The sequence below is a fragment of the Alligator mississippiensis genome, chromosome 5 (genome assembly GCF_030867095.1).
Source record: "Alligator mississippiensis isolate rAllMis1 chromosome 5, rAllMis1, whole genome shotgun sequence".
Classification (NCBI taxonomy): Eukaryota; Metazoa; Chordata; order Crocodylia; family Alligatoridae; genus Alligator; species Alligator mississippiensis.
Window position 1 is genome coordinate 7934834 of NC_081828.1, and position 15797 is coordinate 7950630.

Genomic DNA, 15797 nt, shown 5'->3' on the forward strand with positions numbered 1-15797 from the left:
ATCTTCTGCCAGTTTCAGGCCCAAAATAAGAAATGCCCTCAATATAAATCAAGAACTATACCTTGTATTACATTCAACACCTCATTAGATGATCGTTTCCCCATAATAATAAGGAAAAGCGGAAACTGATCTGTCTTCTGAGTTCGAATTGTTTGGGCCACAACACTACCGAAGTGTCTAGTGCACATTGTCAGAAACCTAAAAGTACAGAAAAACAATATAAATATACATTGCAGTGCCTTTAAAAACCCAGTGCAACCTAAAGAAACCGTTCGGATAATAAATTATACACATCTCTTCCCTTAAAAAATAGTGAAATGTGCCCATTTACTTGAGTACAATTTACTGCTTAAAAACTAGGCTACTATATTCAATTGTAGAGTATTTTATCCCTCCAAACTTAATCACAAAAAGCACGCTTACAAATAGGAGATACACCAGATGGGAGGCATTACAATACATTCTAACTGGCAGACAGTGACTTATTTGATGAAGAAATTCCATTTTTCTGCTCATCATCTAGTAAACTGTGCTGCAAACAGTACAAAGGAAGGAAAACCCCCCACAATAAAAAAACTTCTCACAAAGTAGGTTTAAGAGAAACCAGTTAGGTATAGTACTACGAATGAAGTATAACATTGCTATGACTCATATAAAAATCATAATGATGATTAGTTAATAATGTCACGTTAATAATGAAAGATTAGCAAAATATTTTCATCAGTCATAACATTCAAGATCTGTACTTTAGAACTGTATTTTCTTTTGGAGTAGTACCCCCTCCAGTTTCTTACTTAGCAGTGTAGTCTAAAAACAATAATTCTAAGCTTTTGACCAAAAAAGCTCTTAGATATTAGCATACAGAAGTCTAGCATTAGTATTCTTAACACGATCTTGAATAAATGAAAAAACTGATAAAGCTTTTCTCTTCCATTAGAGGACTGTTTGAAATTAGCATTTCTTTCAAGAGAAAAGGGTAGCTTATGATATGTTTTCAGATCTGATGGTAAAAAGTAAATGTCATAATAATAATGAATTATGAAAGACCAAATGCAAATATAGAATGCTTTAATAAGATCCAATTTAATAAAGTCTGTAAAAATAATGGACTTTTAATAACACAGGTCACAAAAGGCAAAACAGTGGAAATTCTGAGGACTAGCCACTGGTACAGGCTTATTAATTCTTAATTATGTTCATGAAAGGCAACTTAAATCGTGTGTTTTCTTATGCCTTATGATAATATTTTAGGTAACAACTGCTCTGAAATGTATGCTCTAACTGATGAGCAAAGTCGTGTTGTCACACGCATTAGGAGGCAAATCTATTTGAAAGGATAAACTGCATTAAAATGTCATGTGCTCAGAATCACTTGATATCAAAATCCAAAACAAATTCAAAACATTTCATTTGAAAATCAATATATTTCTAGCTAATAAAATCATCCAGAAATTGGGTTAGAAACTGAGAAGGCCCATGATTACAAAACTGGGTTTGAGAGATTAGGGACTTTCCCAAAGTATGAAAAAAAAAAAAATCTTAGACATAACTTCTGCTATAACATATCCATAATATGAAGGGCATCCTGTAGCTTGGCAGTAATAAGCAGGATGTGACTATTAAACATTTTAAGTCACAAGAACATATTTCTGGTGGAGAAATGCAATTGCCCTTTTATTATCCAGGTTTTCTACTTTATTGCATTCCAGCATTACCACGGGGATATAGAAAAAACTACTTGTTAGAAACCACATTAAAATTGTCAGACTAAGTCACAGAACGCATGTACCCAAACCGGACAAAATTTACTGTTTTCACACTACTGGATTATGTGAGTATTATGAATTGGATGTCTTCTACAATCATCAGCCAAATAGATCAATAATCTGAACAGTACCATTTCCGATTTCTGATGAATGCTGGAGAGCTGAAATACTACATCAGACTCTGATACCATGTTACCAGAATGGTATTTGCTAACTGAAAGGAGCTCAGTTAAGATTAACATAAACCCTCAAGGGCTGCAGGGATTGATTAATTAGAAATAACTAAAGCTGAAGACATATAGTTCATTAAGATATAGCAAAGGGGACCGGAGAACACTGAGGAGAGGAATTTTTGAAGTGTGGGATTCCTGAAACGAAATCCTGACTCCACAGAAGTCAATGGCAAGGCCCTGGGACAAACTGGCTTCATGGGGTCAGGACTGAACTCCCCGAGGGACAGGCCAGTAGTAAGGAGCTGAGATCAAGAAAATAGAAACTGAAGTTGTCATGGACATCTTCCTGACAGGGACTTATATTACGAATCTTGAGCACTTTCCTAATTAATGTAATTTCACTACAAAAGGCATAGAAATTTATAGAACACTAGAAGAAAATATACTATAGAAGCTGGCTTAAAGGTAGTTGGACTCGATACGCCACTAGTCCTTTTACACGCTTACCTGCAGCAACTTAATGGTTCTTTATCCATTCCACATCAAAGCAAGAGACGCAAAATATATGCCTGGCTATTTTTCATGCAGGTATGCTCTATATCGATTACAGAAGTGAGTTTTGTATACATAGGATCCTGAATGATGTGGATACTTCAGTGAATTAAAATATTTCTCAAACAGTTTGAAGCTTTTCCAGGGGAGAAATACACATTGTGTAAAGCTCCCTAACATTATCCAGCATTACAGGTCATGACTCTTGGGGTCTCTGCTCCTGGAGGATCACAGTAGGAAATGTTTGTTAAAGAAATGTAAAAGCTCTAAAAATGCAGATTTCAAAAACGGGACATCTTGCACTGGCTCTTAAAATGAAATGTCAGCTTCTAGTACCACAGCTTGCTTGTTGGGAAGTGAAATAGCTCCTCTGCCCACATCATTGCCCCCATTTATTTGAATAATAAAGTGGTGCAACTACAGAACTTTAGGGTGTGGAGACAGATGAATAATGAACTGAAGATAAGCGTCTTCCGAGAACAATTACGATTAAGCAACTTTCTTCTCTAATGGTACACACCAAAATAGATCCCCAGTCTTACAAACTGATCCCTCCTTGATTTCTTTACTAAATAACTTAAAATGGAATAAAAACAAGAAAAGGTTGACGCTAAGTGGAACATAACACTGCATAAGAGGCACTGCTCTTTTATCCAAACCCTCAAATTGTATAATGCTCTCTATACTAAGGGTTTGGGTTGTAGCCGTGTTGGTCTAACTCTATACTATACTATACTATACTATACTATACTATACTATACTAAGGAGCACTCACCCACAGAAGCATAACCTAGTTAATGATTTTGAATTACTTGGTTAACAGTCACTCTCTCACACGTATTTCTTTTATTTTACTATGGGGAGAAGTTAAAATTTCTTCAGTTCAATTGATCCTTTTATACTGCAAGCCCTTCATATGTCTTTTAATTTGAGCTAGTATTAATTCAATTTTTTTTTCTATTTTCTTTCCTTTTAGACTTCACTAATTCATTGTTTTCACAGTTGACTTCTCTCTTTTTCATTTCCAGCAGAAATCTTTAGCCTTGGATTTCAGCAGTCCATTATGAAGCCACACTGTCCACTTCTGCATTTATACTCAAAGAAGTACTGCTATCTGTTGGGCCTTGCAGCTTCTTTTCAATTTCATAGGCTTTTTCCACATATAATATTTCCTCCTAATTCACCAGATTCTGATTTCTTAATTCCTCTAAATATGAGGTTTCCCTCAATTACTTCCCTTCCATTTGTAGAACAAGATCCTTCAACTGATATGTGGGTAGCAGAAATCCTCCTAAGAATCTGGTGCCTTGTGGTTAAGAACACCATAGATGCTTGCCCAGAAGTAATTAATTTTCATTTTCGCTTAGGTCAGACTGTAGCAGATCTGCACTGTCAAACTTCTTTGCTTTTAATTCTTTCAATTCCTAACTCAAAGAAGTCACTTCATTACCAAATCCTATTTCACTGCCACTATAAATAATTTTCTCATATACCACTGCCCTCTTCCTCCCTCTTCTCTGCTATTTAAACAAAATACTTCAAACTGCTACATAGGGGCCGTGTCTACACATGCATTTAACTGCGTAGTAAACCAATTGGCTTCAGAGTAAAGCATCACCGTCTACACGTGCAACAGTACTAAACCACAGTAAACTAATTAATGCCGCTGTAAGATAGTACTGTTGAGGACAGTACTATCTTACAGAAGGGTAATTAACTGCAATTAAACACATGTAGACGCTGCACCTGGGAGTATTTTACTAAGGCTGTGCAAAGCTTCAGTAGCCGATTCAATTCGGAGGAGATTCGGCCCGATTCAGGGGCCAAATTTCCAAATCCAAATTGAATCAGGAGACCCATTACAAGGTCTGAATTGAATCAGAAGCCTCCAAATCGATTTGGAGATTTGGGTGGTCCCTGCTCACAGCCACAGGGAGCTGGACCCGGGCTCCATGCCCATAGGTAAGGGGCAGGGGGGCTGGAGGAGTGAGGAGGGGACCATGGGGGGAACCTCGCCTGGCCCCATCCCCTGCCAGTTCCCCCAGCCCTCCTGAGTGCCCCCCCATCCAGCCCTCCCCCCCCCCCCCAGCACCCTCCATGGCTGCCCTACCCAGCCCCAGCATCTGGGCACTTAAAAAATAAAAATAAAAAGCCCCACACTCACCAGCTGCAGCAGCGGTGATCAGGGCCTCTAGGGGCTCGTGGCAGAGATCCCCCTGGCACAGCGCAGGGATCCCCCTCTCCTGCCTGGCACCCACATAGCAGCTGTCACATCACAGAGGGTGTGGCTCCAGCAGTCATCTGGAGTCCGGTAGCGCTCAACCCAAGTGGCCCTAGCTCTCGGACAGGGCACAGAGGCCCACGGTGTCCTGCTGTGCCACACTGCACATACACGATGCAACAGCTGCTGCACAGGTGCCAGGCAGGAGGGACCTATCCCCACTGCCCCATGCTGCATGGGGGGGCTCTGTCATGAGCCCCCAGAAGCCCCAATCACCACTTCTACAGCCGGCGAGTGCGGGGCTTTTTTTTTTTTTTTTTTTTTTAAATCTGCCAGGGTGCTGCAGCTGGGTGAGGCAGCCATGGGAGGGGCTCGGGGAGAGGACAGGGGTTGGGACCCCACTCACCGCCGCCACACCCCTGCCGCCAAGACTGCCCGTTCAATTCAGAGGAGATTCAGCCTGATTCGGTGGCCAAATCTCCAAGTCTAAAATTGGCCAAATCAAATCAAGACAATGATTCGAATCACTGAATCAAATCACTGTCCTTCTGAACCAGCCGAATCCGAAGCCGAATCGAATACTTGCTGCTTCACACAGGCCTACAGTTTACTCCAGTTCAAACTGGTCTGAAGTTTATTGCTTCAAATTAATTGAACACATAGATGCACCCAGTGGCTAGGGACAGAAATTGCATATAAACTGGTATAAGTGACCAGAAACTGGTTCAAATCTGTAACACAACAGAAATTCAGTGCATATAAACTGCTTTCAAAATTGCTGAAACTGGTTTATGATAAACCTAGGCAGATGTAGTATCCGACTTAACTGATTTAGGTTAAATCAGTTTATTGAACTTCTATCCTAGATACCCTCCAGATTCAAATCAATACAGTCCCCCAGCATCCTAGGATGCTTTGCACTTCCCCTGCAACCTCTCTCTCCCCAACACAGTGGGTGAGCTAGCCTTGGCCTAAGCTGTCTGCTCTAGCTGAGCAGGGGGGCATGCTCTAGCACCCCCCCACCCCAGCTTCTGGTCTGAGCCACTACAGGCGTGTGGCTGTATTTCTGGGATCAAGAGTGAATGTTTGTTCACTTGCTTATCAGTTCAATCTACGCAGCTTAGACTAACCTGCAAAGATTGAATTGATTCACCCCGGGGCTTTTTGACTGTCTCTACTTAGCCAGTGGGAAGAAGCAAAGGAGTGCAAACACTGGAAGAAGAATAAACGAATGAAGAAGAGCAAAAGGTTTGATCCTTTTGGAAAAAGGATTAAGGAAAACTGCAAAATACTGTAGTGGTCAATGGTAGTCCTAGAAAATCAACTCCACACCTATATCGTCAATCCCAACCAACAGTAAAGCGATGGCATAACTGAAAAAAGAGCAGCACGCCAAGAGGCATGAACAGGTGTTGCACATCTGACTCTAGCCCTGTTTGTTTTGCAGACCCCATTTGGCTTTGCATCTCATCTGCAGAGCCACTAACTCTTCTATATTAAAGATATGATGTATTAGAGAATATTGCGCTATTCTTTAAATTTTCTTTTTCCCAGGCATACAGTCCATTGCATTGTATAATTCTAATATAATAAAGGGCTTTGTCTGTGTGTCCGTCTATGCGTCTGTCTTTCTGTAATGCTTTTGGCCAACTGCACGTGTGCTGCCAAGAGGGCGGGTGGCAATTGGCTGCCCAAGCCCGGGCTGAGCAGGTCCAAGTTTGAGCCACTGCTGGGGAAGTTTGTGGCAGCGACGCGCATGTCCCCGCTGCCTGAGCAGCAGGGCTTCCCCATACCTCCCTGCTTGAGAGCAAAGGGGGAGGTTTATGGTGGTGATGCCCCTTCACCACCCATCCCTGCTGCCCCGCAGAACAGCCAGCAGGGAGGAGGAGGCATCAGGTAGGCAGGGAGGGAGGGAGGGGAGCGGGGCAAGGGAAGGTGAAGGGAGGGGTCACAGCAGTAGCTGTTGTTGGGGTTGGGCGGTGGGGAGGGAGGGAAGGAGCAAGAAGGGGGCCCTGACAACAGCTGGCAGGGAGGGGGAGGCAACAGAGGGAGGGAGGCTGCACAGGCCCGGGGTGGGAGGAGGCAAAGTGGGGGATCATGGTAGCAGCTATTGTCAGGGCTGGGCGGTAGGGAAGGAAGAGAAGCAGGGAGAGGAGGGGAGGGGAGGCAGGGGTCACAACAGCCAGCAGGCAGGGGGAGGCTGTGGGGAGAGAGAGAGAGAGAGAGAGAGGGGGGCGGGGAGGGGAGGGGAGATGGGAGGAAGCCCTGCTGTGAGATGGAGGTGGGCAGAGGGAGGGAGCCCCTGTGCTGGAAGCTGGAGGAGAAGGCAGCAGCAGAGGGAGCCTTTACATGGCTGGCCCCAAAGGGTGAGCGGAGGGCGAGGGGGGGGCCATGTAAACGCTCCCTGAAATCCATCATTCTTATATAAGCCTGGTAGATAAAGCCTGACATCACAACAGACCAGGACAATTCTAACAGTTCACAGACTATTACATTTATCCAGGAATAGTTTTTAAAAAAATATTATAACCATTTATATTAAAGTCTTGGATAACAGTAGAATTAAGAGATAGAAAAAAGGGGGGGGGGAATGTAATAATTTGCGTTTCCTAATCTGCATTTCACACAAATGTAGAGTTTTACACATACAGAACCACAATTTCTGCTTCTTTCTTCATTAGAAGATAGTTGTGTGATATTTTGGTGAAAGAACACAAACTCATTATGCATACCATACTACCAAATAGCTATCAATCCTGGTCACATACTTCTGAAGAAAATAAATACTAGCATGGATGAAAAACAAGTCCTTTATTGTGTGCATTTCTCATAAGGGATTTTCTTGTTCTCATCTAGATGAAAGTGTGCCAGATCTTTTAGTGGTATCTCCAAAGCTGCCAGCAGAACTGCCTGTGGAGTTCATCAAAGAACCAGATGTCACTACAGGAAGAATTGTTTTCCACAACAAGCTGGATTACTGCGATCTCCAACCAAAAGTGGAAATGGAGGAGTATTGTCAAAAAGGGAGGGTAAATGGCACCCTACTAACTCCTTTACTTTTTAATTATAAAAATATTTAGCTAGGGAGAAGAAGTCCGAGAAGACAAAAACACTTTTTTGGGAAAAAAAAATCTCTAGAAAAAATACCCTTACAAGAAAGTTACAACAATAAACTGCATAGAAATAGTTAACAAAGCAGGAATTCACTTTCCACCTTTTATAGGAACTCTTAGGAACTAAAGCAGCACTCATTAAAAGCTACAAAATAAGCACAGACACTGACTATAGTTAGATAAAAAAAAAAAATACAAGATCCAAGCCTGAAAAAGGTTCCAAAAGTTTCTTGTCTTAATTCTTTTCCGTAAGTTGTCTGGAAACAGAACAGAATCCTTAGCCTTGCCTATACAAGAAACCACTGCCAGCAAGCAGCTGCCAGCCCAGCTCAGATGCCAATGACCATGTCCATGCCCAGAGCTGTACCTCTGCCAGCACCACACACCTTGACAGCAAGCAGCTTTGCACAAGCACACACTAGAAAGGCATGCCAGTTGCCCTCGTGCTGTGGAACTGATGTGAGTAGGACTATGAGGTGCCAAGGCCTGTCTAATGGAGGGATGGGTGAACCACAACTTCTGCCCACTTGGGCTGTTTTGCATCAATGACCCCTGCCATTTTTGGAAAGTATGCAGTCCATTGAAATCACCTTTACTGTTCAGAGCAGGGATTCCCAAGGCTGTTCTAGTATGAATGAGTCCTCCCTCATCACAGGCCGTACCCTTCCTGCATGGTCTGCACCACTTTACCAAAAAGAAAGAGAGGCGGCAGCAGCGATGACAAGCTTAGTGGAAAAGCGGGCAGACGAAGGAGAGCAAGTGCTGCAGTGAATGCCTAGGATCTTCTGGCTTATGGCAATAGCCATAGCCTACCTGTGCACTGCTAAGCACTGGTTCTGGGCACAGGAGAAAAGCATGGACTGAACCAAAGTGTCCTACAGGCCTGAACATCCAGCAATGCCAGACAACAACTGTAGTACAGCTATTAGGTGGGGCTCATACATTTACTCTCCTTCTTCCCACATCTCCATTTCTCTAGCCTTCAAATATATCAAGAGAAAGGAGCAATACTCCACAACACTTACGGGTGTTGACAGATTATTGCAACTGTAACTAAACACTGGCTATTGTTCAAGTAGATGGAGACTCTTCCACAAGCTGTGAGTGGGGACATTTTTCCCCAAATAGGGATGTAGACTTGCTCACAGTCATTAGATGGGAACCAGGCTACTTTCCTATGCCACAGTTCATAAAGCCATATGATAACCACTTGGACAGAACAGCTGTGGACCACATCTTGGGGTGCTAGAAAGGGTAGTGGAGATGTCTCATAAGCAGAATGGGCAAGAATAAGGCAAATGCAACCCATCATGATCAGCACAATTTGTGTGAAGCCAAACGGAAAGGTAACAAGGAAAGTTGGGGAAGCCAGATATAAGCGCTCTGTAAGCAGAGCATCCCAGAATGCTATGAGGCTATGTGAGGCCCTAAGAGTATTTCAGTGCATTGCTGCAAGAGCAGTATGATGACATCTTGGACATGTCATATCCATCAATGAAAACCAACCAGCAATAAAATATTGTTATCTAGGTAAAAGGAAAACGCTGAATTTGATGGTTGCAGATACCACTGAAGAACATGTATACACAGATACAAACTTCAAAGTAACACTTAACAGGTGTTTTAGTCTTGCATCACTGTTTGTGTTCATTTTTTTTTTTTTTTGATTAATCAGGATTATGGAACAGAATGCCACAGGAAAGTTGGTTGTTAAAAAATCTAATCTTGAACAGCAGCTGAGATCAGATGGCAAAGCACAAATATTTTCAGTATTGTATTTTTTTTGTGATTTTTCACAAATTGAATTACACTTGGTGTTAAACCACCCTTAAATAACGTGACCAAGGGAAAATCTCAGTTTTCATTTTTTAAAAATTCTGTCCTCATAGAAAAAATATGATAGCGCTCCTTTAATACTTCAGTTAAAACACTTCAGTGAGAGAGACACTTCTTGACTCTTATTTTTTTTGGTAAGAATGATCAGTGGATTAGGGATTTAAATGGCAAATCACACCTTAACATGCCATCATCTTTATTCAATAATTTGTGAAAGGATTCAGCATTCTTAGCATAGATTAACTTGTCATAGCAATGGACAGAAATCAAACACCCTTTTCATTTGCTGGCTTTTTTGACCTGTGACACTCTGGCTCCCCTCCTCTACATGTATAAAAGGCTCCATCTAGCTATATAGAACTGGAAAATGTGTACTAACTTTATAGATGGTTTCTATCATGCTTTAATTTGAATGTGTAGCAGGGTGTCCCCTGCGGCTGGGAGCCCCATCAGCTGAGCTATGCCCAGCATGAAACCCGCAGGCCTGGAGGATTGCAGCAGCCATGATCTCCGAGGCTCAAGGGTGCAAGAAACTCCCAGACCCACACACACACACAGCCAGGACCGAGTCCCCACCCTGACAGGGCTCTCAGTCTCAGCTGTACCACATACCACAAGTCAGGCACAGGACTGTCAGTCCCAGCTGTGTGCACAGCGCAGCCAGGATCAAAGACCCCCATCAGGCGCAGGATTCAGTCCCAGCTGTGCATGGCCCCTGAAGCTGTAAGCCCCCTTCAAAGGGGTGCCTGTTCTGTACCCCAGATGCGAGTGGAAATGCTTTAAAAATGGCTCTGATCTTTTTTGGAGAAATCTAAAAGGAGTAGCAAAGAGCAAATTTTCCAACAGGTTCTCATTTGTGGAGTCCACCATAGGGACCGATTGTTCCACCTTTCTTAATCAACACCTACATGAAACCACTAGAGGAAATTGTGTGACACTACAGAAACCAGAAGCCACCAATATGCAGAATTTATTCAGCTTATTTTCTCGGCAAAGGCTGACACCAGCAACTCCTGGCATAACTGAGGGAAAGCTGACTGGAAGAGAGAAGTATTTTGAAGAACTACCTAGAAAAGAGCATGCTGTTGACAATGAAGGTGTCCCACCTGGTTGGGTAAACGGCACCCAGATCATAGTTCTGCTCAGCTCCTCTCTAATCCTTTCTGTGCATGTAGCACTAGTAGCCACAAATACCTTCTCTCATCCTTGCCCAGGCAAATGCCTGTGCTCATTTGTCACTGCAGCATGCCTAGAATTAGTGAACTACATATTTATCATGTCTATATTGTTTTATAATAATGCTGAAACGATGCAGCGTGTGGCAGCTTGAATTCTAAACAAAGCCTACTGATGTGCATGCATCACATGTATCCTCTGCATTGTTCACCACTTCAAGGACCTCATCTTAATCTACAAAAGCATAAACAGGCAACAGCCTGGGCTACTGGACAATAAGGTTTAGCATTCTCTCCATTCTTATGGGTGTAACTTCTGATATGAACCAGTTAAACAGTCCATGAGTTCAGAGCATAGGAGCCCAAAGCAACACTATCCTGCAAGATGTGTGGAGACTACTCTTAAACTCTTGTAAATTCACAACAAATCAGAGCAGGTGTTATCTAGCATAATTCATCTAGCATGCTCTATAATGCAAAACGTGAAACAATATACGTAATGCAACCTGCAACATACCAGATGTGAGAGGGGCGCTACTTCTATTAGTAACACTTTCTACATTAGACGGGGTTTTAAGAACCTCTGCTTTACTTTCTCTCTGTATCCCCTATTTTTTGTCCCATCCTTAACTTCTCAATTGCCTTGTCCTCTCCCTTCTATACATAAATCTTAGCTCTAGTGCTACCATGAGCAATTCCTAGGAACCTGTATCTTAGACTTCAAAGCAAGAAACAAAACTTGTCTTTCTTTGGGAACTCCGCCTCCCCACCCCCAATGTAAACAATAAATAATAATAATTTTATCAAATATGCCCCCCACAGTGGACAACTAACAATCCAGACACTAAGAGCGCCTATACACATGCAAGGAGGCTGTTCTGATATGCTGTAGATACAGCACATTGGAGCAGACTCAATTAATCAAGTCCGCTGGGGTGTGGTAATTACTGCACTCCAGCATCATGTGTATTAGCGTCTCCATGCTGAAAAATGGTGGCAGGGGCACTTTAAATAAAGCTTGTTCAATGAGCTTTAGTTAAAGCGCCCCCACTGCCGTTTTTCAGTGTGGGGATGCTGATACATGTGACACCCCAGGTGCTTTAATCAACAGTGGCTCTCAGAGCTGCTCTAATTAATACCCCCCCATGAGTTTTTTGAAAAGCGAGGGTATGTGAAAAAAAACTAATTCCCCTTTTAGTGTTTAATACCAAGCATCAGTGTTTTCTGCGACTCTGTGCTGGAGCGAATGTCAAGCTTCCCATCTAAGTGTCTGTTTACTGAAAATAAATCAGCTCAGAGTTTGATATTAGTTACATCATGTGATGAAAACCTTCAGCACACAGAAGACTTAATTATTAGAATTTTTCTGAAAATAATTTCATTAGTCAAGGAGTGCCCCACTCTTTCCTTCATCCCTCCGAGTTGCCACTTGGTTTTCTCAGCAGAAGTTAAGTTTGAGGTCACAAGTCCATAACTCTTACCTAGAGCTAGTATGCTTTTAGGATTAATAAAGTACTGTTCCAATACTTTTAAGTATGGCATGAAGTGCCTGCACTGGGAAGGAAGGCAGATCAGGAATTTCAAGGCTTGATTTGCAAGAGATGAAAAGCGACAGTGAACTGGAATTTTTCAATGAGTTACATTTTATATACGTATTATGCCATGAAGTTCTTTAAAACCTGCCAGATATACATGGGGAGTTTGTACGCCTAGCACAATTCCTTTAAGCTCTTCCAGAGACAATAATGCATAACACTATAAATACTGTGCCCCGTTTGCATAACCTTTTATGTATGTTTTGTTGGGGTTTTTTGGTTTGTTTGTTTTTTTTGGGGGGGGGGTTGGGTTTTTTTTATTTTTTTTTTTTACAGCTGAAGTCTATTTATGCTTCAACATGCTTTATAACACATCTTCAAGGAAAATCCCCAAAGGAAAAAAAATTAATCAACTTAAACGATATGGCTCATAGGTAGCATAAATGTTAATGAAACTATCACAAGAATAGTACTGCTAATAAAACTTAAGTGTTTAATAGTATAAAAACAATTGTATTTATAATATAGATAAATACTCTAATATCCTGCTAGGTATATGTTCTTTTCCAAGGCCTAGGTGTGTGAAAAGGAACATAAGGCAGGCATCCAAAACAGCCTCATCTCCAATAATCCTGTGCACACTGGCAAAAGCAGCTCTGGAGCTTCCCCTGCTCCCCAGGTCAGTTGAAGCCAGTAGCAATGGTGGGTGGGAAGAAAGGGAATGGGGGTGAGGAGGAAAGATATGCTGCTGGGCAAAGGCTACTGTTCCTGCAGCATGGTTTGCCCATCCCAGCACGGGGAGGGAGAAAGCTGGGAGCAGAGCTGCAACCACCTCTGTAACACTGATTGCTAATCAAGTTTTTAAACTGCTTTTCAGTTTATATGTGCAGCAAATCTTAAGTTCTAAAGAAAAGAATGATCTATATTTCTACAAAGAGCCAAAGACCAGGCGGCAATAGCGCCTACTTCCCTGAATTCTCACCCAGTGCAGCTACGTCCAGACGAGATAACAGTTCAGTCTCCTTTCCCATTCTGCCAACCCAACACCGTTTTTAAGAGATGTGGACACTTACTAATAAGTTGGTGGTTTCAGTCTAGTTATTTAATGTAGTGACAAACACTAGCTGCATGTTAACCTTCAGTTACACACTGAATTCAAACTAGTGGTACAGCAGTGAAGAGCAACACGCGTCCCATTGTCTCTCTCATGAGTCATCTAATTTCACAAGACACTTTCATTTTAGGAAACCCAGGTAACTATAAGGGTATAACGTGGCTCACGTAAAGGAAAACTAAGCAACTAATTATGTCTTCTTTAAGATGAAAAAAATAACACAGAAATATAGGACTGGAAGGGGCCACCATGTGTCATTAAGTCCAGCCCCCTGCATTTCCAGACAACCTTTTATCCAAGGATTCTTCCAAATTGCCTCTTAAAACCTTTTATATACAACTACAGGGCACAGAACCAGCAACACCCTACAACAGGCTATAGCTAAAAGCAGGGAATATGAGAGCACTGCCAGTGCCCTGACAAAAAAGTCATTTGTTCATACACACACACTTAAGTTAATGTAGAGAGAATGGTGCTTTGCTTCTGAATGCCAGACTCTGAATGCGCGCAAACAGGCTGTGAGATATTACATGATATTCATGTACTTGAAGAAAAATATAAAGTCCCGTTTCTGTCTCCAAAAATGCATGTTATGCTTGTTTAGTAAATACAGCAGCTCCAACGCCACTTTCAAATGTAAACTTTCATTCCTTCAAAATTTAAATGTTTTGTTACATACATTTGTATGCAATATGTATATATACCCATTTTCCTTACACCAGAAGAACAATACTATTCCAGAATTTTCCGTCACATTATTTAGGCACTATTTACCAAGCTTTGATAAAACTATGAGAATTTTATGAATGCAAATGTTCAAAGCAGCTGTAGGACTGTTCATCATCATGCTCTGAAGTTTTGGGGAAGACTTTCAGAAACACCGTTCTAAAATTTCCCTTATATTCAAAATGTGACAGTACTGTGGTTTGTTTGTTTTTTTTAAAGAATGATATTGAAAAGGAAGACACAAAGGTGCACTTTAAATTTTAAATGTATTCATACGGGCTCAACATTAGAAATCCATTTTCAATTCATTAAATTCTAAGTGCCATATGTTGGTGCAATGGCCAGAATGGATGTCAGTGGAACTGCAGTGGGTCAAGGGCTATCTATACCCTTAACCTGTATTAGGAAGCAATCTATGATACTGAAAAAGTGAAAATCTAGCAAATTCTTTTAAAATAGAGATAACACCTTACTCCAATTACTCCAAAAACCAATGCGAGATGCATAGGGTTTGAGATGAGCTGTCTTTTTTTTAAAACAGCACGGCCACACAAAATCTAACCTGCAGAAATATTAGTTGGATTATCCATTATAATTTATTTTTCTTTAATATAAATATTCCTTTAGTTATTTTTAAGTTGAACATAACAATGATAATTTTCTATTTTTTCCATTTTGAATCTTTAATGCTTTTCAGTTTTTCCTGGTCCTCTATCCTCAAAGAGCACAATTTCTTCAGGAACCAGGCATCCCATTAGTTCTAGCTTCCTTAAAGAAACTGTAAAACTTTTAGAGGCATCTGTGATGATGCAAAACAATCTGTAGCTTCTGTCTAAAGAACAAAGAAAAGTATGGTGAATATTAAATATGCACAATAATTTTCATATTACTAATTTTATACTGCACAAAGTCAACACAACTCTCATTAAAATGTTAATTTAAGAATAACCTTTTAGGTATTAGATGTTTAAATTAAAAATTGTAATACACGAGGCCAAGAGATGGTATATTTAAATAAGCTTGTTATATATGGTCTTTATAATACACTCTTAGGTTTATTATACTATGCAATTAACTGGTTAATCGCACAATAAATTTAGACTGGCCACATGTGCAAAGGAAGATCAGCCACAAGTGCCAAGTCACCATCACACAATTAACTGGGTAATCACGCAATAAATTTAGACCAGCCAGAAATGCAAAGTAATTATCACACGATAAAAATGACTGACTAGCCAACTATAAAAAGAACCAACCAGCTATGAAAATGAGTGTAACAACTCAATGGCTGTTCTCCATCCAGCTTCAATTTGAATATGTAGCAGGATCCTTAACATCTTATCCACTTAAGTGGCACACTTTATAATGCCATAACTATTGGCTCGGACAAAGCAGACAATGAGAAACGGACACAAAAGTGTGTTTAAAAGCTAACAGCTATGTTTTTAATAGGGGAGTCCCCATACTATCAAGCAGAGAGCGATCCAAGGGGGTTCACAGCTATCATAGAAGTAGGGTTGGAAGGGACCTTGTAGATCTTCAAGTCCGACCCCCTGCCTGGGCAGGAGGAAACTGGGCTCAAATGA

At 41.3% G+C, this 15797-nt stretch overlaps 1 protein-coding gene across 2 annotated transcripts in view; it reads right to left on the reverse strand.

Moving 5' to 3' along the window:
• Positions 1 to 15797, reverse strand: part of FAF1 (Fas associated factor 1) — a 289347-nt gene that overhangs the window by 55504 nt on the left and 218046 nt on the right. For both annotated transcript variants that reach the window (XM_059727821.1, XM_059727822.1), the window contains one exon: positions 62 to 198. In XM_059727821.1, the coding sequence (XP_059583804.1) occupies positions 62 to 198 (137 nt within the window). The remainder of the gene's footprint in view (positions 1 to 61; positions 199 to 15797) is intronic.